This window comes from Plectropomus leopardus, chromosome 7, assembly GCF_008729295.1.
Source record: "Plectropomus leopardus isolate mb chromosome 7, YSFRI_Pleo_2.0, whole genome shotgun sequence".
Taxonomy (NCBI): Eukaryota; Metazoa; Chordata; class Actinopteri; order Perciformes; family Serranidae; genus Plectropomus; species Plectropomus leopardus.
The window spans coordinates 17,767,725-17,789,526 of record NC_056469.1 but is presented as its reverse complement, the minus strand read 5'-3'; the positions used below and the strand labels follow the sequence as shown (position 1 = coordinate 17,789,526).

The 21,802-nt window shown below is 39.6% G+C and overlaps 2 protein-coding genes across 4 annotated transcripts; both read right to left on the bottom strand.

Moving 5' to 3' along the window:
* Positions 1-1,469: 1,469 nt before the first annotated feature.
* Positions 1,470-9,845, bottom strand: macc1 (MET transcriptional regulator MACC1). 2 transcript variants are annotated; one of them, XM_042490843.1, is made up of 5 exons: positions 9,731-9,845; positions 7,735-7,854; positions 5,606-7,641; positions 3,710-3,898; positions 1,470-3,572 (listed from the first exon to the last, which is right to left on the bottom strand). In XM_042490843.1, the coding sequence occupies exons 2-5, from the start codon at positions 7,844-7,846 to the stop codon at positions 3,369-3,371; spliced, it is 2,541 nt and encodes an 846-aa protein (XP_042346777.1). In that variant the 5' UTR covers positions 7,847-7,854; positions 9,731-9,845; the 3' UTR covers positions 1,470-3,368. The 2 variants fall into 2 exon arrangements, with proteins under 2 accessions (XP_042346777.1, XP_042346775.1); XM_042490841.1 differs by having other exon boundaries at positions 9,666-9,736.
* A 7,515-nt stretch (positions 9,846-17,360) lies between these two features.
* Positions 17,361-20,259, bottom strand: sp8b (sp8 transcription factor b). Of its 2 annotated transcripts, none has more exons than XM_042490295.1 (2): positions 20,174-20,259; positions 17,361-19,733 (listed from the first exon to the last, which is right to left on the bottom strand). In XM_042490295.1, exons 1-2 carry the CDS (start codon positions 20,192-20,194, stop codon positions 18,396-18,398), a joined length of 1,359 nt encoding a protein of 452 aa, XP_042346229.1. In that variant the 5' UTR covers positions 20,195-20,259; the 3' UTR covers positions 17,361-18,395. The 2 variants fall into 2 exon arrangements, with proteins under 2 accessions (XP_042346229.1, XP_042346230.1); XM_042490296.1 differs by lacking the exon at positions 20,174-20,259 and adding an exon at positions 19,920-20,118.
* Between the last annotated feature and the right edge of the window lie 1,543 nt (positions 20,260-21,802).

The following is a 21,802-nucleotide window of genomic DNA, read 5'->3' as shown; positions in this document are numbered from 1 at the left end:
AACAACTATCCCAAATCCCCAAACTAGAGTGACAAAACTCAAATTTGTGATGTCATTGGGTATAAAGTCACAAGCTGCCTCATAGATAATGAATGGTGAAAGATGTTGTAGATGACACTGAGAGCACCCAGTGAATGTTGAATGAGTACATGTTTACATTTTCTGTGTCTAAACTGAAAGAACTACAGTAGAATAAAGCTCATTTGGGTCTTAAAAGGAAAACAAACATTCTCTGAGTCCACAAAATCAGGCTCTCATTTATCGTCTGTACACAGCTGTAGACTTCATTCTTGATGACATCACGAGTTGGAGGCTTACTTCTCTGGTTTGTGGCTTTGAGAGAGAGAAGCTCATGTTCACAATATTGATTACCTTTTCCTAGGTCATGGAAATAACATGCTGGGATTCTAAATTTAGGTGGTGTTCCTCTTCAGTGTTTGCTTCAGTAACTGATTGTTAACTTTTTATCTATGACGAATTATACATTTGAGCTTCAGCTAGATAAACTGGCAACTTAATCCTTCCCCTGAACTGACCCTCACTCATGTTTGACTCTCACTCAAACAGTAAACCTTTGTCCTCTGTGTTCAAGGGAGTCTGCTATTAAATGCTTTAAACTTATATATAACTTTGTTTCAAATTGCAAATTATGTTTTAGGAGAAATGCCATGCCAAATTAATCTTAAAATTTTTAGCAATGATCAGAAAAATTACACACCGAGCTGAACACTGAATTATAAGGTGCAGTTCCCTGATATTTCTTTACTCGCTGCCAGAGAAGGACATAATTCTGGCTTCCTTGTGGTAATAAAAGGGAGGCTGATATGACCACTCTGTCTGATGGATGTTTACTACAAAAGTAGTTATTTCAGTGAGAAAAAACTCAGGAGTAATTTGCACATCATTTCTTACTTTGTGTCTCTAAACATCAAATCGTTTCATATCTCTGATTTTGTCCTTGATGTTCCCTCTAAACTCCCACTCTGTTTATCATCGACCATTACAAATAAAAATACAATCTTACAATCACTCTCAGCTTGCAGATTTAATCAGTTCCCTCTGTTGTCTGATACCATTTTCCTCATTTGATTTACTTTTCCCGCGGTGCTTTCAGTGAGCCAAAGTAAAGTCGGTGCAGCGTTCTGTGCTCTCTGTTTGATAGGGAATTGGCACACAATGCTCTCAGCTGAAACTTGCTTAAACAAACAGTGTTGGGAAAAGCAAACAGACAGAGAAAAGTGGAAAACACTGCAGGGAGAAGTCATTTGCTTCAATGGTGTGATTTAACATGACTTAACTGGGAAAATTACAAATGTCTCATGTCTCAAGTCTCAATGTCTCAAGTTTTTAGTTACTGAAATACTATTTAAACAACACGTAGTTTGTTAACAGTAACAGTTTAGCCACTGTCTGTCGAATGGTCTATTATTTAATTGTCTTATTTATTACTAAAGAGATCAGATTTGAGATCAGTTTTCTGCAGCTTTATTTTACGTTTTATTCATATTTCTTGCAACACATCTCCCTTATTTAATATTTCTGTGACTGAGGGCACTGCTTACTATACTTCACTGGCACTACTCTACACAATGAGGTTTCCATTTGGCAATGAAAACATGATGATACAAACACAACAGTAACATTGTATACCTTAATGAAATGGATCTTTGTACATATCTATACACTACAGTATAAAAAATAGCAAATACACTATAATTACTTACATTTAAGACAATAGTTTATATCACTTCTATAGTAGCATCGCTATGGTTTGTTTACTGGCATCAGAAAACTTTCACTTTGGTAGCACATTCTCATTTTTAGCACACACACTTCAATACAGATGAATGTACTGTCAGTACTGCGACCCTTGAGATTGTTAGTTAGCAACAGTTTTCACATTATTATTGGCTACTTACAGTATATTACAGAATAAACAGATGTTGTACATATTAGAGATGGTCAATACTATTTTTTCCTTCCCAATAGCAATTCCCGTTCCTGAACTTGTGTATCAGCTGATACAGCTGAGTTCTGATCCGATACCATTATACAACCCCCCCCAAAAAACCCCAAAACAAAACAAAAACATCTGTATACTAGTAACTCTGTACAGATGTGAAATAATTGCTATCAATGTGGTATCACATTGCTCAGATTAACCCTATGTAAAATATAAACATATACATCCTGAGAATAACTGCCATAGAACTTTCTTTATTATCTAGTTTGACATTTTTTTTAATGGCTAATGTTACACTTTTGAACAGTAATCAGTTCTCCATTGCCACTGTGTAACAGTAGTTGCCAGTGGCTGCACAGCATAACTTGCTGTGTAAGCTACTATTTTAGAGCTGCGAAGAATTGATATCTGGGAAACCTGACAATTTATCCAGGTGTGAAACTACATAGAAAACTGCATAGACTTATGTGCTCGTCAATACCTGCCAGAGCAAGCATTTTAGGCAGTATGTGAGTATTTCTGATATTAGTATCAGAATCAGAACAACTCTAAAACATGTTACAGAAAATGGAAACCTAACTAGACTTGCATCCAAGTTCCCTCAAGGCTTTCGTGAGATATCGGATTCATGAGAAATAGATGGATGTAAGGTGACATGGACTGACAACCCCAAAAGATAATACATCCGCCCATGGCTATTGCCAGCACAGATGCATAAAAAAAAACCCCTCAGATACAAAGTTTCACAGGATCCACAAAGATGAAGCAGATTCTAATTATGAGAATCCTTAATTTAAAAACTTATTGTAGTCAGTGATTTAAGGAATGCAGTGGAAGAAATCAAATAGAAATTGAAGTAATAATTCAACCTGCTCTACAGGTGATGCATATTTGCAGAAAGTAAATGTAAATGTCAGTAAATGTCTTGAGTAACATTTCCCTTCTATGCAAAGGCAAGGGATGACAAGAAGCATTGAGATAATTGATATACAGGACAGTTGATGTCAGTCGTGAACTACTGACCTCATATGTTTGACTGAAAATGATCTACCAAAATGAACTTTCATATTAAGGCTTCATCACATTTGCACAGATATATTTAGAGAAAGGTGACAAACGGGACTTCATTTTCTTCTCTTGGTGGTATGCAGTGAGATTTCTTCACAGTTAAAAAATTGTGAAAACATATTTTAAATTCACTTAGTGAGATCCAAGCTTTTAGTGCAAGTACCTCATTAAATTTCAATTAAGTACCTTTGTTTAAAAATGAGTGAGCAAAACCTTACAGAAAAGGGCAAAGTAACATCAAAGGCAACATCAAAACCTTATTCCTGTGGAACAAAACCTTTGTGTCTCTCAAGTGCGTGGATGTTGCCGTCGTCACTAGAGTGTGCTTGCATGAAGTTTAGGATTTTGGGTGTGCAGAGGCTCTAAAGATATCGAGACAGTTCACTGTCATGAGGGCACCAGTCAGCTGCCTCCACTGTCTGGTGGCAGGGTTTTTCATTTTGTCCAGGACCAGGTGCAGATCCTGAATCATGTCTCTGTAGCTGTCTCCGTACCGCAGACTCCAGGAGTACAGGAAGTCATAGGCGGGCTTCCACATTGACTGAAACCGAACAAGAAATACAGAAATCAACTTCGAGAATTAAATTGACGTCATATTCACTGCAGAAATGCCACAAAATCAGTGTTATCTACGTTATTACCATTGCTTGCTGCATTAGTGTTTACTGTTTAACCAACCTGGACACTGACTTCTCCGCTCTTCCCTCGGTGCGGCGCCTCATAGCCTGCTATCTGAGCACTGGAGAGTTTTCCCATTTTATCAGCAAGCTCCCGCCATCGAGCTCCTAGCTCCACAGCGGTGGACAAAATGACAGTGTTCTGAATCAGCTGGGCGACGAGATTCACAGAGTCCATCTTCAACAGACCCTGCGGCGGTAAACATAGTGATAAACTGTCACAGAACCATGAAGAGCACAGAACAAACCAGCGTACAGGCTGTGAAATCACAATAGTGGGCATGTCCATTGTTTCTCAAATTTGCTGTATTTTCCCAAGATTTATTTTTCTTGTATGTAATACACACAAAGATTTTGGTATTAAATAAGAAATACTCTCAGTTCACAGTGTGAATTCATCAGAAAATTTTAAAGTACTAATCTTAAGGATTTTCATTTAGATAACTATCTTTTGCCCAATGAGGCCACACAAATGTGACCGAGCCTTTGGCCCACCATTGAAAGTACTGCAATATTTATATATATTTGCAGTATTATGTACTGGGCGTTGAGGGCTGACATTTGCGAAAAAAAAATGTAGCATTAAAGAGAGAGTTGAGATTTTTTGAAATGGGGTTTCATGGGGTACTTATCTATAGTTAGTATATTATAGACAGTAGATGTCGGGAAACCCCGGTTTGGAGAAGCAGACTGGAGTCCGACAGGGAAGCTAAGCAATCTACTGCTGAAAAGGGGTCAGCACAAAACATTTTCAGCCACCTACAAAAAAAATCCCACCTAAAAACACCAATATCAGTTTGTATACTATATTGAGAGTTATGTCACTGCCTTACCTTAATGTCAGACAAGGATTTTCAGTGGGAAAGGAATATTGCTCTCATTAAAGCCAGACTCCATTGGAAAAAAAAAAGAAAGAAGCGATTTAACATCGCTGAACAGAGGAGCTGCTGGTTTACTGCTGCCTTGATCAGTTAGTTTGTGTTGTTGTGTGACTTTTGTGTTTAAGAGGGTTAGTTTAGATACATCAGAGTCACACAATAGAAAAAACTAACTGATCTTATCACAGTAAGCCATTAGCTCCTGTGTTCAATGAGCCAAAATTAATGTTTTTGTCTTGTGGCGTAGACGAGCACATAGATGGGGAACTGAAGCCATTAAGGACTTAGCCTTCGCAATGGGTTGTCCGATGTAAAGTTATAGCATTTAAAATACAATGTTGTATACACTTAAACTGTTACTGTTTTTTCTCTTAGGTGGGACTTTTTTTTACGTGATTTCAATACATGTTTTTGCTGACATCCCTCTGGGGACATGCTAACTAACATCTACTGTATGTAATACACTGACTATGGATAAGTATGCCATACAACCCCACTTGAAAAAGTCAAAAATACTGCTTTGAATTAGGGCCCATGCAAACAGAACAATACCTGTGGCTGCAGTTTCACATAAATAACATTTAACTGCTACTGCTTTCAAAAATGCATCTACAAAACAAAACAACCATTTTCTGCATATTCTGATAGCAGATCAGGCTGAAATACTACAGAGATTAATGGAACAAGAAGGAGCAGCCACAGTGAGCTGTTAGATGAAGAGCTGCAGGCAACAAGCTACATGCCTCCAACTTAGCGAGGTCCTTTCAATGTGCCCTGCTGTCTGTCGACTCATGCCATGTGCAGCATAAAATCAGATTACGGTTGCCCACAGAGTGGTGAAAAAAGCTAATTATTACCTTATTTCTTTATTAAACAACAATAGTTTGCTGCCCCCAGAACTCTGACCTCTAGAATTAACCTGCATTTGCTGTTACCACCAGTAACTGCAGGCATCGCCAAATCGATCTGGACGGAAATATTCGAGCCACTTATTAAATACATTGTTTTTCTCCACTTACCACCAGGAGCTCACGTAGAAACTTCTTCCTGCTCTTCTCAGCATGGCAGTCCTCCTTCAGCTTCTCCAGTACGCAGGCAACTTTATCAGCTTCAGTTTCAGCATGCCTCCGTGTGATGGTGTCCAGCATCAGATTGCTATACCCTAAAGCATCAGCAAAACCTCTCCAGCTGGTTATGTGCTCAGTGACCAATGTCTGGATGGCAGAGTACATATAAGTAAGTTTCTTGAAGGGCAGCGTCATGTTGTCCAACAGGACCTCTGTGGTGATTTGAATGCCGGTGAAGTCGATCACCTGGTCTCTGGTTATGAGCTTGATGTTCTTGCAGTGAATTAAACCAGTCCTGCCTCGGAGGAATCCGATATACCACTCCTTTACTTTTGAGTTACCCACGGACCTGACGGTCTCTCGGGATAAGAGAGCCACAGTGTCCCCCTTGAAATACTCCAGAAGGTAGTCTACGCGTGGTTGGCGGAGAACTGACTTTAAGGCTACGCCGTACCACTGTAGGTTCACAGGTCTGTTTGTGAATTTGGGGGAATCTGGAACCCTTTCCTCGGGAATAGGTAAGCTTCTTGACATTTCAACCCGCTTTTCTACCTGCCTTGGCACTCGCTTTTCTGATCTGATGGGGGCTGTGGGAGGGGAAGGAACCTGGAAATGTGCAACAGTTGCAGCATTTGTTTCCTTCACTTGTAGATCCAATTTAAAAGGACTCATTTCTGTATTACTAGCACAAGATAGCGCAACTGGCAGTTGCAAAACTGTCCCTATTTTGAGCTGACTTTGTCTCACTTCTTTCAGCTCGTCCCCAGGTTTGATTTTGAATATTGAGCCTGTGAGGTTTATCCCGACATGCAGGTTGTGCAGTTTGTCTGGTTTAAACTGATGTTTCCCCCAAAGCTGCAGCACAAGTGGAGGCAGATTTTTGTTTCCTGTCACTGAAAACGGAAGCTTTGGCGGAACGTCCTCATGACAGCAAACCACTATTACAGCCTTGAATGATGGATGGATGAACCTGGGACCATAAACTGCTACTGTGATTTGGCGGTCAAGGTAATCCCACACTGATGTAGCGGGAGCCTGGATTGCAGAGGCCTCTGCGACTGCAATTACATAAAAATGTGTCTTCAGTTCCTGCAGCTTCATCTGTATCATGTTCTTGTAAATGTAACAGTCGTCCACTTTAAGGTAAGGTCCCTCTCTTTTGTTGGACACCAGCCCGAACACAGTAGTCATCACCTGACTCAACGGGTCGTTCTTCACCTCTCCAGCCAGTTTCACCTCCAGAGAGATGCACTCCTTTATGTTGATGTTGCTGAGAACCACCTCGAGAAGCGGACTCATGGTTGTCACATAGTTGTTATTGAGTCCAGGAGGAGGGTCTAGCAGTGCTTTCAGTGTAACTTCCTGGACTTCTCCAGGAGGAACATGGCCTTCTGGGATATGGATGCTAATTTCTGATTCTGGCAACTGTACTGAGCCTCCAGCATGGCCGATCTTGCAGATGACCTGAAAGTCAGTGGCCTGCGTCTGAGCCCACCCTGGACTCTGGCTCATTAGATTTAAGTCCAGACATGAGCGTGTTAGCTGCCTGTGGCTCAGCCAGGCCATCTTATAGGCCTCTCTGTCATTCTTTAGCCACTCAAAATCCGGATTAAGCACTGGCCCAGGCGGTTTGAAGCTGTTCTGCCGTTTTGGCACTTTTCTCTCCAGATCATCTAGGATGTCTGAAGCACTTCTCCATCTCCCAGATCTGTTACTGGCTTTGTGTTTTTTTTCCAAAAACTTCCCGACATTGCCTTCATCTGAAGACGTACTAATGGCATCATCATTATTTGTGTCCAGATGTTTTTCATCGTCTTGTTTTATATTTGATGTGTTGGAAATGTTTTTTTCTACGCTGCTGTCTACGATGTCCTCTAAGAAAGGGTTTGATCCAGACAGTTTGTTCCAAAAGGGATTTTTTGACTGAGATGTACGTGCGACTTCAGGCTGTAAAAGTGGCCACTCAGAGTTCTTTGTCCTGTACCCACCTGTGAAAATATTTAAAGTTTTGTTAGAACGTTGTCAGAGGGTTTTCTGATTTTGAGCAAAGGCTGTCTCTGTTGCAAAGTGGGAAGTTTTACCACTCAGGTTGTTGCTGGTAGAGACGTCATCCAGATCAATCAGTGTCCCCTCAGATTTACTCCGCATGAGACTCCCAGCACGATGGAAGGACCTTGCTCTTCCAGCTGCCATATTTTCATCTGTAAACACAAAAATTATATTGTGTTAATATCCTAATTTACTTGCAGCTTTTACTTCTAAAAAAGCAACCAGGCAGCCTGAAGTTGAGCATAATGAATATGCATTACTCAGAATAACTTATCTAGGGCTGAAACAGTTAGTCAGATAACTGATTGGCTGTCAACAGAAAATGAATCTTAAACAGTATTGAAGAAATATACCCCCTCCCCAATAAGCATTTGTATATCATTTACACACCACATGGTAAGTTTAATTTGTGCAGAAAAGAATTTGTGGAGTTTTTTCACATTCTTCATAAGAATCAAGAAACCATATTCTCAATGAATTGAGGTCAGCAGTCTGTGTCCAAAAACAGCAAAACTGTATCAACACTTCTGTTTACAAACTCACACAGCTTGTGCAGTATAATCTAAGTCTCATTTATCCTATATGCTCAGTACTTCCCAACACAACACATACACTTTCACCAAAACTATACTTTTACTAAGACACTTCTGCATAAACAATCTCACGCATGGACGAGTAGCGCACCTGTGCTGTTTATAATGTGTGGTGAAAATGTATGTTTGGAATGTGCTCAGCATATGTCTGGATAAATATGACTTAGGTTATGCTTCACGAGCTTTGTGAGAGTTTGTTCACAGATGTTTTGATATAGGTTTGCTGTTAAACGCTTTTTCTTTTTACTCCAATCCATCCAGAATTCTCTTTGTGTCTAGATTCTGTTCCTGATCCCGTTAATCGTGGAGGCATGCAAGAAAATGTTTTCTTCCAGAATTCAGCAGAACATGTGGTGAGTATTTGATAGACAAATAGTTTTTGGTGGTATCTCTTTGATAATTCATTAAGTCATAAGTCATTCTTAAAACAAAAATGCCAGATGTCTACTGGCTACGGTTTCACAAATATGAATATTTGCTGATTTTCTTAGTCTTGCATCAGGCATACTAAACTGAATATCTTTGGGACTGTTATTTGGACAAAACAAGCATTTTGGACAGGTTATATTGGATTCTTAGAGGTTGCCATGTACATTTTTTATTACATTCTGTCTACATTTTACAGACGTTTTACAAAAGATTATTCAATAAATAATAGGCAGCAATATTGTTAAAGTATGCAGGCCTAAACATTAGCAGACATATATTTTGAAATGCCATGACACAACCACCAACACCTACACGATGAAAGACGTGAAAGTAAAGTCATTGTTGTGTCACAACTATGTTTCCTTGAGCACAGTGAGCCTCGGGCTCTCTGCAGTCTGTTACAGAAACTGTTCCAAAGCGAGGAATAAAGCCTGAACTCTGTCTGTCACTTGTTTGCGTAAAAGGACACTACCCATTCAAGACTTGTCACAGTGAGTCAGTCATTAATAATGTGGTTTCTTACACCAGTGCACAAAAACAGGTTGTTCTTGTCAAGCAGATGACACAGTAGTCGGTTCTCTAAGCACTTCTACTGCAGGGCCACTGTACTACTGACAGTAAATATGTATAATCTGATTATTTGCACTGTGCTGTGATTCAAGTAGTGCAGTTACTCAGTATTACCTAAGCTGAAATCTTGTGCATGTTTCATAGTTGCTTTTTTTTTTTTTTTATTAAATCAGATGAAAATGTCCTGAAACAAATCTAGCATTTCTTAATAACCCAGAGTAAGCAACACAGATTCACATATTAAAAGCTCCAGCTTCACCAAGCACAGCTTCAACAGCCAACATTGACAAGTATCAGCGCCCCAACAGGTGTGCGTATACACTCAGTAGTTACACATTAATAAAATGAATTTCTCTATTTAGGACACTCACTTTTATGAAAAAAGAGACGCGAAAAACCATCAAATACGAGAAAACCAAACAAAGTTTGATCTCACCGTCGGCATGAGATGATTGTAGTTTAGCTTCGGAGCGCTGGCAGGAAAAAGAGAGCAACCCACTGTCATTTACACTCTTTTTCTGGGGCGTATCTGTGATGTTCACCTCCTCACGTTACAGCTCTGTACTCTGTTTGCTCTCGGGCGGGGAGCATTTTGGGAATGGAAGTTTAATATAATGCCCGAACCACGGCAAAGGAGTGGCCTCTCGCGGTTAGTGACTACAATACCCGTAATGCACCGCTCTATTTACGCACGAGACTTGCAACACCTGAAACCGAGCGATACCTGTAGTTTCGACAGGAGGCTGAGGTTAGAGATAAGCATGCTAACAAGGCTACTGAAACACGTTATTACACAGGTTGGAGGTGACTAATGCGACGAGGAGACACAATAAACAAGGTTAATCACTCAGTGAGCATTTAGCTTAAAGATAATTATTATTCAAATATATTTACACTGATGCAGCTTGTGCGGCCAACACAGCACTGGGAATTTGGCAATAAAAGCAGGTGCTAAATATGCTTGTTGCAGTAGGCTATATTAATAAGGCATAAATACAGATCTGTGAAGATCAAAAGTCTTAAGCCACCTTAAACTTTGTTATTTGATAAACATTATAATAATAAATATTTATTTCTCAGTAATCTATTCACTGAAACACAACCAGAGCATACAGAAAATATGTATGCAGTGTTTAAAAAATGCAAATTTGGTGTTTTAATGCATCATGTGTGTTCTTTGTATTATTTCTTTGTATCTTAATAGAGACAATTTATATATATATTGTCATTACAACTTTATTACAACAAAAAATCAGTGGTGGCTTAAGACTTTTGCACAGTATTGTGTCATAATAGTGTTTCTTCTTGCATTGTTATTCATGCCTTACTTATTTTTGTAACAGTTGGTATTATTGATTTTACAGAGTGTCATTATCACTGCTGTTCTGAGTGACTCAAAGCCAAAATGAAGTGAAAGGTTAATCTCATCAAGGACTCAAGCCATGTTATCTCACTGAACATGTTATGCACATGTCCTGTGATGAATACCTTGATAGATCGCTATTTTAAACTGTTACATCATATTTAGTCTTTAGAAATAATACAAAAGGAAGCCAGTGTTTGAGCTGTTCACAGCTTTGCAGTTGCATGCCAAAGTGAATGAAAAGTAATATTCCAGATACCCCTTTTGGAGGAGCTTACTGTTTATATTTCAGCTGTTATCTTTGCTGAAGTTTAAATGTTCTGTCAGAGCTGTTGTGGTCTTTGGATGCAGGCCCTGGCATCCAAAGGCAGTTCAAGGAATGCAGCTAAGTAGTCTTGAGTAGATTATGAATTTTCATGTAACAAATATGCCTGCAGCAGCCTGGACTTTAGCATGACTGATTATCATTGCCCTGCTACAGAACGTATGAAAGTGTTATGTGAAATACTGTATGTGACTGAGTATTGAAATGTGTCCATTTTTGTAAAATGTCCCTCTATTTTCCACCTTTTATGACCGCAAGCTGTGCTTGCAGGATGTTGGTGTAAACTGTTTGAATATGAAACAAAACAGATGCACACACATTCCTCACAGCTGCAATAATATCAGTATAAGCACTGAGTCAGATAAATTGATATCAGGTAGGCTTATCTTAAACAGAGGATGGATGTGTGAGCAAGTTCTGCTCCCTTGTGGCTGTTTTGAGAACACAAGGGCAGTGGCATACTCTATTTTTCTCTTTTTTTAATTTTAATTTTCCCATGGATAGTATTACTTTTGTATCCAAGGCATTTTATAGCTTATTCCTCTGTGCCCTAGACCTCCATTGTTCTCCAAAAACTATGAGAAACACATAGATGTTGCTATTTACTCTTGTCTTAATGTTTGCTAAAAACTTCTGTGCCCAGAATAATTGAACCTTTATTGCAATGGAGTGGAGAGTCAGGAAGCATTGAAAAACAGACAACACATTGTTGATTTTGTTTTTTGGTTTCATGAGGATCAGTGACAACAAGTAAACCAGAATAACTCCACACTCATCCAGATGATGATCACAGAAGACATTTTGGCATGTCACAGGAGGAAAAGCTCGCCATTGTTAACCACTGTGATAAGTAAATCCTGTGCTTTTACTACTGTGACAGGTTAAAAATGTTGGCTTTGGAAAGGACTGGTTACTAATGGTAAGATGTATATATTATGTGCAGTTATTAATGAAAATACTCTATGAGCTGTACACATTTACAGCCTGAAACATTTGTAGGCCCGTGCTTGAAAGTTGGAGTAACTTAAACTTGCATGTATGCAGCCTGTAAATATGATTGATCTCGATTTAAACAAAATTGTGTTTTCACAGTATTTTACACAGCAGCACATTTTAATTCATTGAGTATACATTAATGAGTTCAGTGTCTTAATACTTTAGCAATGAGTTATTGTAATTTATTTCATCTTAAAAGAATGGCTGTTTCTTATACTGTTAATACATTAACCTGAAAAACATTAAACAGGAAATTATATTTGAAGATCATTTTGTGTCTAGGTTTAGGAAAAAAATGATAATTCTGTTATTTTTCAAATCCATGCAACTAAAATGTTTAATTCAAGACTGTGGAACTTCCTCTATCATTTGCAATGCATGAAAGGATTTCAACAAAGCCTGCTAATATCAGTTTTGCATGGAAACATATTTACAGTTTTGAATGCCTGAAATCTGAGTAATTTTCACATTTCACTGAAGTTACATAAGATGTTCAACCTGCTGTGTAAAACATTTTTTACCCCCTGAATAATGAAATGCATTTTCATCAGGTTAAGAATTTACGACTCAAATTTAGAAATGGTGAGACTTACATGTTTGTACCACTGGGTGGAGCCATTTCTCTACTGTTCATTTGGTCAGATTTTCATTGTATTTTATTCCAAAACCAGAGAGCAGATATCCTGTTTGTTTTAGGTTTTCAAACAAGTAACAAACTATCTGCCTCATCCAAAGCAGAAATTGATTCGGAAAAATCTGGTGACAAACATGACTGTGATTCTTTCAAAAGGCCGAAATAAAACTGTGTAAAACTCGGTGTACACTGTTACTACCAGCTGATGATACTAATACAACAACAGGTATTAAAAGGTACCCAAACCCGCAGTTAATCTGCGTTCTTATCATGCAGCAGTAACATTACACTGTAATCCTGATTAGGGCTGTGATTTAGGATTATTATTATTTTGGTTCTTGATTTACCTGCTAATTAATTTTCAACATAAAACACTGGAAAACAGTGAAAATGTCCATCACAGTTTTCCATAGTCCACGCTGATGTCTTCAGATGTCATTTTGTGTGTTAAAACTCAAAGATATTCAGTTAACTGTAGTATTGGACCTAGAAAAGCAGCAAATTCACAAACATAAAAAGCCATCAAATGTTTATTATTTTAACTTGACAATAAACTATCAAAAGTTGCTGTCAAATTTTCTGTCAGTGTAGAAATTGACTAATGCACCTTCAGATTTTCCAGTATATTTTTCAGAATAGTGGTCTCTGTCAGTGTCACGGAGAGGGGAAAGCTTTAAACATGCTCGTATCACCTTCACTAAGACACCGGCTCAGGCCTTACCTGCTGTAGGAGCCTTTGTCTTGAGTGTCAGCTGTCATAATCTTTGTAGATATAAAATATTGGGATGGATTTAATAGATGACCATGACTGAATTTAATGTGATCATGCATTTCAATGTCATACTTTTAAGTTTCAGTAGTATTTTCAAGTGATTTGCCTTGATATCAGAGGAGAAAATTTGTGTTTTTATCTCTCTTTCATTGTCAGAGTTCCCTCAGACGTTTGTTTTCAGGTAGCAAAGTATTCATTTATTCATGTATTCATTTAATAGACACTGATGTTATGAAGTCGTTATATCTGACTCTGTAAAACCAGCCGAGCCTCCCTCGGTGAGGTTCGGTCTGCAGGTAGTCCACTTATCAGCACAGACAGGTGAAACACCACCTGTGACTTCAATGAATCCAAATTTCTGAAAGCATTGTATAAGGGCACCACTGTCACTGTTGCAGCAATTACTGTTAATTATTTTGACTAACCTCTTTGCCTCGTCAAATTGCCTTTCCCAGGAGATTGGTTGGTTTGATGACAACGACGGTGCGGTTGGTGGTTTTAACCACAAAATTGGCCACAGATGCATCATCGTTGAGAGGTGTCACCACAACACTGTGATTTGCTGGTGGAGCTAGAAAACCTCAATATATTTCATCATACCAAGAGCAACTGGTGTGTGCACGAAGGCTCGATCATGATTGTGATCAACCATTTTATTAAGCAAAAATCAACTTCAGAATCACTTATACATCCAAATCTTTATTATTCAGTGGAGGTTAATATTATTTGTCTTGTGTTTTCTAGGTGACTGGATTTAAGCTGGCTTTGGCTGCCAACATGCTGCGTGCTCTGACCATGGCCGTTAATGTAGCCTTCATCCACAGTTGGCAGCTCACCCTCCCTCATCGCGGCATGTGTGCCCTTCCTCTCTGAGGCCAACTTGATTCAAATGAGAGCAGCGGTGGGACACTCCTGTGAGGACCAGGTGATGCTGCAAAAGTCTGGGGAGGTGTTAATAACATGACAACACAGAGCCGTGCACTCTGAGACATCAGGCGGAAACGACTCTGTTTATATCTCGTAATTACTTTTTGAGTGTTTATATTTTAGTCATGTTGAGGAAGTTGAAAACTTCAAGACAGTTTTTTTTAAGAGAAGATTTCTTCTCTCAGATGCTCAAGTGACAGTCAAACATGTCAGTAAAAAATATATAACTTTCCACATTTTGATAGCAGTTTGTGGTAATATACAGTATGTCTAGTAGTACATTATTAAATTAATTTAATGCCTTCCAATCCAGGTTAATGCATATGAAACATATTTTCCATTTCTTAAACTACCAACTTTGCCAATAATGCAGTCTTGCCTGGAATTTTGAATGTTTTTTGTTAGGCATTTTTTCTAATAAACCTATAGGAGGTAAACAGATAAACTTAATTTATCAAACCTTATGCAAAAGAGAAAACTGGACTACATAACCAAGTATTGATATTTTACCCATGGTCCTTTTTATGTGAATATATTTTCTGCCTTTAGTGGTGAACAGCGTATTTCTCTTGTCTCTGACTTTACCGAAACACAAGCAGCAACACAAAAGCTTGAACTATATCTTGTTGCAACCTGAGTTACAAAAATGACAGAATAAAGCATGTAAGCCACATAACAACTAACAGCTATACCATTACATTTAATCTCTGGCTTTGATTACTTATTATTTTGATAAATTCAAAACACAGGTAATTCAGTATAGCATGTAACTGTGCTGAAGGCCATAAATGTCTTCATATCCGAGTCCTAATTACCAGATTACAGGCAGAATTGCTGCAGTCAAAGCTCATCTGTACTATTATTTCAGTTTCTTGGTTCCCTCAGTCTTGGTTTATTTTTTAAATTTGGCTATATGTCCCTGCAGCATTTTCTGCTTGACTGCACCATCGTCAGAGAAAGTAAGAACAGAGCAGAGGAGACAGGACAAGAGGATGCAAAGGTGAAACCAGCTGCAACGTCATCCCTTTGAGTATGTATGTGTGTGTCAGCACCTGTACACTTTGCTGTATGTGAGAAAATAAAATTGAGAAAGGAAAACTAAATATTCTATGTCATTATAGGCCTTTTTCAGAAATTCCAACACATTTGGAGAGAGTATATTCATCGCTCTGATAAGGTGTCCTAATGAATTCCCCAGAGACCTGTGAGTACTTTTACCTTAAATTTAAGTACTTTTGTTTTAACTTCACAATTTGCCACAATTGGAAAGCATTATCATAGACACCGTCATTAAATTCTAATGAGTCTCTGTTTTCAGGTTGTGCTTCATCCCAGCCTGATGCCCATTTGTGCCGCACGTGATTAAAGGAGGTCAGGTAGGGGATCTGGGTCTTGTGATTTTTTAAATATTGTTCTTATAAGTGCACGTCTCTTAATGTGGAAGAAATGGTTACTTGGATGGTCCAAGTATTCGTCTCTACAGTTGAATTTGTTGTGCAGCTGTGAAAAGTCAAAAGTGTAGATGGGTAAAGTGGGGAGACTGAAAGAGAACTTGCTTAACCCAGAATACATTTTCCCAGCCGCCTGGAAAAACTCCAGAACTCCTAACTATAAACTGCTGGTGGATTCAGGCTGGACTTTGAATTACTGTTGGTTGAACATTAAAGCGCTAGATGGCGCTACAGAGCTGTGAACAGAGAGCAGTGTACCTGAAGTTTGATAATACTGGCTTTAGTTTAACCTTTAAGGATACGCTCAAGAAACAGAAAACACAATACTCAGAAAAATATAATAATCAGTAGGGCTGATGTTTTTCATGCTGCCTGTCATTTTTGTAGCACATTTTGGAGGATGGTCTTGACGCACGTGCGCACACTATCACTACCGCTGTGTGGATATACGTGCATAAATTTGATGCGTAAATCCTCTAGAAACAAGACACAGAACAATGTAAATATAGGGAAAATGTCGTTATCTCAATAAGCAGTTATAACTGACAGAGAATACAAAATACAAACTGTCAGCTTTGGCGGAATGTAAGACGTAGTTGTGAGACCTCAAACTGATATTTAAGCCCAAATACACATAACAAAATGTGAAAACAAACAGCAAATTGATATAAATAAATTGGTAATATAAACTTATAAATATGTTGTAGTTTCTAAAAACGTCTACTGATCATTTTAATTTTTTGTAATGGTAAACCGATTTAGTCTAACTGTACATTAAGTCAAAAATAAACTCAACCTTTAAACAAGACTTCTCGCCACAGAATTATCCATTAATTGTATTACACTAATTAAATATTTATCGTCCTTAATGTAGGCGTTTATCTGTAAACACTAAACGTATTGAGCAGGAGGTGTGCCTGGTTTAAGAAATGTCCGCTGGGCCAGAAAGTTTTTTTGGTTTTGTTTTACAAAAAAAAAAATCTAAATTAATATTTTCGGAATTTAGGGAAAGGACAAATAATTGACCAAAAGAGACAGACTAATTGACAGTACGTACCTTAAGAATTGCATTAAATTACGTGCTGTTTATCATACAGTTACCAAATACCAATAAAGTGGTGGGTTGACATAATTAGGCGTGTTTGACCTGTGATGACTTTCCTCGGAGAAAATGTTATTTTCACGTTGAACAGAAAAACTAATATAGACCGGTAATTAGGTCTGAATAAATCGACTTTATACTTTTCTTTTTAAACAGCATGCTCTCAATGTAATTATTTATTTATTTTTGTTAAAATATAAAATATTTTTTGCGTGAGGCCGCGTGTATTGCTGCAGGCCCCTTTTCTCACCCTGGCCTGAAAAACGTGTAAAAACCAGCAGCTGTACACGGAGGTCATGAAATGCAACACCTGTGTTATTAAATTAATGATAGAAAAAATACGTCATGTTATAATATAAAATAATAAATTCGGTGCAATCTAATAATTTCATACTCCCTGGTCTGTCGTTCAAAAACGGACTTTATCGACTCAACAATCAAACAAACCTCGATCAACCGCTTCTGAATTCATACTGACTTTATTGAGTGGCTTACATAAAAAGCCATTCTCGGAGAGGGGGGAAATACCATTGTAAAATTAAAATCACTTTACAACATGCTTACTTAAATTAAATGAGCGGGTAAACAGTAAATGATTTCAAAACCTTAACAAATAAATTCAAAGTGCGCCTAATGATAGACCCCTAAATACAAGAAAACTCGTGGTTAAATATAACTCCCCACAATACATTTCATATCATGTCAAAGAAAAATCCAAGTACATTTCCGTATATTTTCAAATATTTACTAGAGTCCATATACAACTAGAAATACCTATACAAAATCGTCTCCTGGACAAATACATTACTCACCTTTACATCGGGCTGTAATTATTCTAACCTACATTTCTCAGTATTTACAACACATTTTGCAGCGAAGTGTAAGTAACCTCGACTACTTACAAACTTGGCTTGGCGCACATACTGTAGGCTGTGGAGTGAATAGCAATATGTGATATAAACTGCTCCTCCATTATTAAACGCTTGATGGGATCAGGCAGATAAAACAAACCCATCCTGTATCTGACCATACTCTACAGGTATTTGTTCCTATCGAGCAGTCCGTCCACAGGGACAAACATGAACAATTTGCTCGATAATAAAGTGCCAGAGTTTGGTTTTGAACAATATGTATGACAGCAGTAGCACAACTTTGCAGGCCTAAATTTTCACAGCAGGGTTTTTATCTTTTGCGTCTCCTATGCAGGGAAATAAAACATCGAGGAAGAATTCAGATGCAAATAAAAACTTGTGCCCGGTTCCAGTGTGCCCACAATGACTTGATTACACGTTCACACCGCAGATGTATTAATGAGAAGTTTCTGATGGTACAGCTATGAAATTATATAATTAGTAGTCTTAAACACTTGGAAAAGGTCAAAGAAACGTATAGGCCTATTTTCTCATTAAATGACGATACTCGTTATGAAGCATTGCGCATACAGCAAAAGTATGTCCACTCCCGTGTCCTCTCGGACAATCCCATCACAACACTTTGTTGTTTTACAGTTTTTACTTCACTGAGGGGAGCTTTAGAGGCCGTTCATGCCTACTCCCTGGGTTGACTCAGATTGGTGCAACAGGTCGGGGGAATGGCACGGAGGGCTTCCCGGCGCGCTGTGCTCGCTGTCGGTATCGCTCCCCCTCTTCCCTCCGCTGCCCCCGGAGCCAGAGCCGGCGGATCCTCCGGCGCTGTGAGTTTTTACATGTTTACTCAGGTGATCACTACGCATAAATCTCTTGTTGCACACCGGACAGGCGAATCTTTTCTCCCCGGTGTGTGTGCGTAAATGTCGCTGGAGCTCGTCGGAGCGCGTGAACCTCTTCCCGCAAAAGAGCCAGTTGCACACAAACGGCCTCTCGCCGGTGTGCCACCTCAAATGCGCCTTTAGGTGCGACGTTTTCCCGTAAACCTTCCCACAGCCGGGGATGTGACAGCTGTGGAGACCTTTTCTCCGGAGGCTGGCGCCCGCCGGTCCCAGTCTCTCCGCCTCCTGGCAGTTTGGACAGTCGCAGGTGGCTCTGCCCGAGTACCGCCGGGCAGATGACCTCGGAGACCCCGCTAAAGACGCAGGTGGACCCCCGGAGAGCATAGTCCCCCCTGCCCCGGCTAATGGAGAGGGGCTCGTGTCCGGATAAGAGGACAACACCGGCTTGAAGCCGTCCATCAGGTGCTGGCCGGTTGTCAACAGGTGTGGAGAGGGACTCGTACTGAAAGCAGAGTGACTTAAACTCGAGTAATCAGAATTATATCCGCCCAGAGGAGAGTGCAAGGAGGTTTGGAGTCCACCGGAATGTAAAGACGTTTGTAGTGCTGCTCCATTAGGGTTTTGAACATCAATCCATCCCGCTCCCACATCCCACCACGCAGAGGCTCCGGTGGTTCCGACTTCTCCAGTGGGGATACCGGGATGAGACGACTTGAACCAGGACTCGTAGGGATGCGCCACGCTCATCCTCGGATAGATACCCTGCAAGCTGTCCACTGAGGTGTGCACCTTGGAGATGAAAACCGGCTGGTGGCTGGATTCTTGGGAGCTGCTGGAAACCGACGCTTGGAAAACAGAATAATCGTTTCCAAAGTGAGAGCCGGGCGAGGCGCCAGACGTGAGGGAAAAAGCACTGGATCCGGAGGAGGTGTTGGTGCCGAAAGAGTCCGAGATGCCGGATCCATTGCGGGACACCCCGAAGCCGGACAGGCCGGATCCGAGGCTGCAGCTGCTCGCGGCGGCTCTTTTCCACGGGTGGAAGCCTTTTCCAAATGACGAGGAATTATCCGAAATGGTGGACGGTGAAGGGCTCGGACTCCCTATTTTGTTGCATGTTGCAGCTAACATGGCTAAAGGAGTCGATCCTAATCTCGGCTCCTCCTGAAAGAAACAAGAAAAGCTGTGAGTGATGCTCAGTCTAACAAGTTTAGCAAGTTCATTTCATACATTTCTATGCAGAATTTCAGCTCGTAACTGAATGACAAGTTAGTTAACACATTTTTTTCAAATATCTGAGCTGGTGTTTTACTTTTTTTAAGTTTGGAAATCATGATTATTACTTCCTACCTGGACGAACAGAAAGTAGACAACTGCAACGCGACACACAGCGCTTACAAATGCATGCCAAACACAACACCAAGGAAAACATGCGCTGTTTTTGACAAAACTTCTCGCAGAGCTTTTCTCACACGAACCGCTTGCTGAAAATCTAACCAACGCACTGCCTTTGCTGCTACTTTGCGGCCGCTGCAAGTTTAATCCCCCTCCGCCGGACAATGACAAGAACTAATTAAACCAGTAAGAAAGTCCTTTCGACTCACCCCTAGAAGTGAAGTTGCCATCACACAAAAACACTGCCCTCCTCAGAGGATCTTTTTATATTTATGAATCAGAGCACTGTTTTTTTAGAGGTGTGCAATACAATGATGTGTTCCGCCCATTCTTCCACAATTGTAGGCTCCTCTCCGGCTTTGAAGTGCCGCTGTGACACGGGCGACCAATCAGCGGCTCCGTCCCGCCGCACCGCCACATACTACCGTGAGGTCATCAATAGAGCGCCTCAGACAGCTCTCCACCCTCCTCCACCCCCCACCGCCCCCTCCATAATAAAAGACAGCGGAAGGAAGGTAAAGTTAAATGAGAGTGAATTAGGAAGGAGGAATTAGGGGGCCACTTATTGAAATTTTACAGAACATCACGTTCCATAAATTTAAAGAAAGCGGGATGATGACCTGCGCTGGGTGATGAGGCTGGTGGTAAATACCCTATATTTTTAAACTATCACCATACAACCACCAAATAGCCAAAACAATATTGTAAATAAAAGTGAACTCCAATTTAAGTTCATTTTCAAAACATGTAGCCTAATGCTCCTTACTGTGCACAAATGATCTCAACCCCAAAGGTTTTACGCAAACTCTTCTCCACAGATATAAACATTGTTCAAACTTTAAGTGGGTCAACTCAACCTGCGCATACGTGTGTAGCCTGTTTACTTCACTTTAAAGCTACTCAAGTGTTTTATTCTATAAAAACCTCCCCGTGTTTTTTTCTCTCTCTCTCGTTTTTCTTCTCATTAAAAACTTATTCTGTCTGTGACATAAATCACCCCGCGGGATTTTGCACGTTTTGACTTCTTAAGACTTAATATACACAAACTATTACTCAAGACATAAAGGCTGCATTGTTCTGCCGGCAGACCTATATTATCTCAAACTTTCACATTACTGTAATTGCGTTCAATTATCTTAACAGTTTTGATTAAAACTGGTGCATTCCGGTGGAGGATTATTCATTTTATGATATTAGTCTAAAACATCAGATGGTGAAGATGATGATGAAGGGGTCGATGCAGTTGACTTTGGAGCATTTTATACCTCAAAAATGATAAACATTAACAAAAAAAAATCTCAAGGTGGTTTATTGGCACTATAGAGACTGTTGGTGCAGCAGGTTACTGAGATTATCTATTAAAGTAAGTGATTGCACTGTGTGTCAGACTGAAAATAAAATGATAAGCTGGTTATATTGAATAGGCTCATCACTTTGCCCGCTGACATTTAGTTAAATCTACGGAGGATGCTGCTGTTACATAATAAGAACTTGTGGGCAAAACGTGTGTTGAACCCTGGGACTCTCTGTGGGCGCTATTAGCATGCAGTGCGCACTGGGAGCATAAATTTCATTTGAATTTCAAATTTAATAACGCAGGAGGTTTTTAATCATCCGCAGTTTTATTTGTTTGATATTAACATGCTTATTGACCGGGTCTGTTGACCAGCTTGGTCATTACAGGACAGGGAAAAGTTAATTAAAACGACCAGGGATTATTCATCACATCATCTGCCTAACCCATGTCGCTTCCTTTATTACACAGCGTGATAGATGGACTATCTGATTAATTCTTGTGTTTCTAGGATTGGACATCAGCTTTTTGGATTAATTTACAG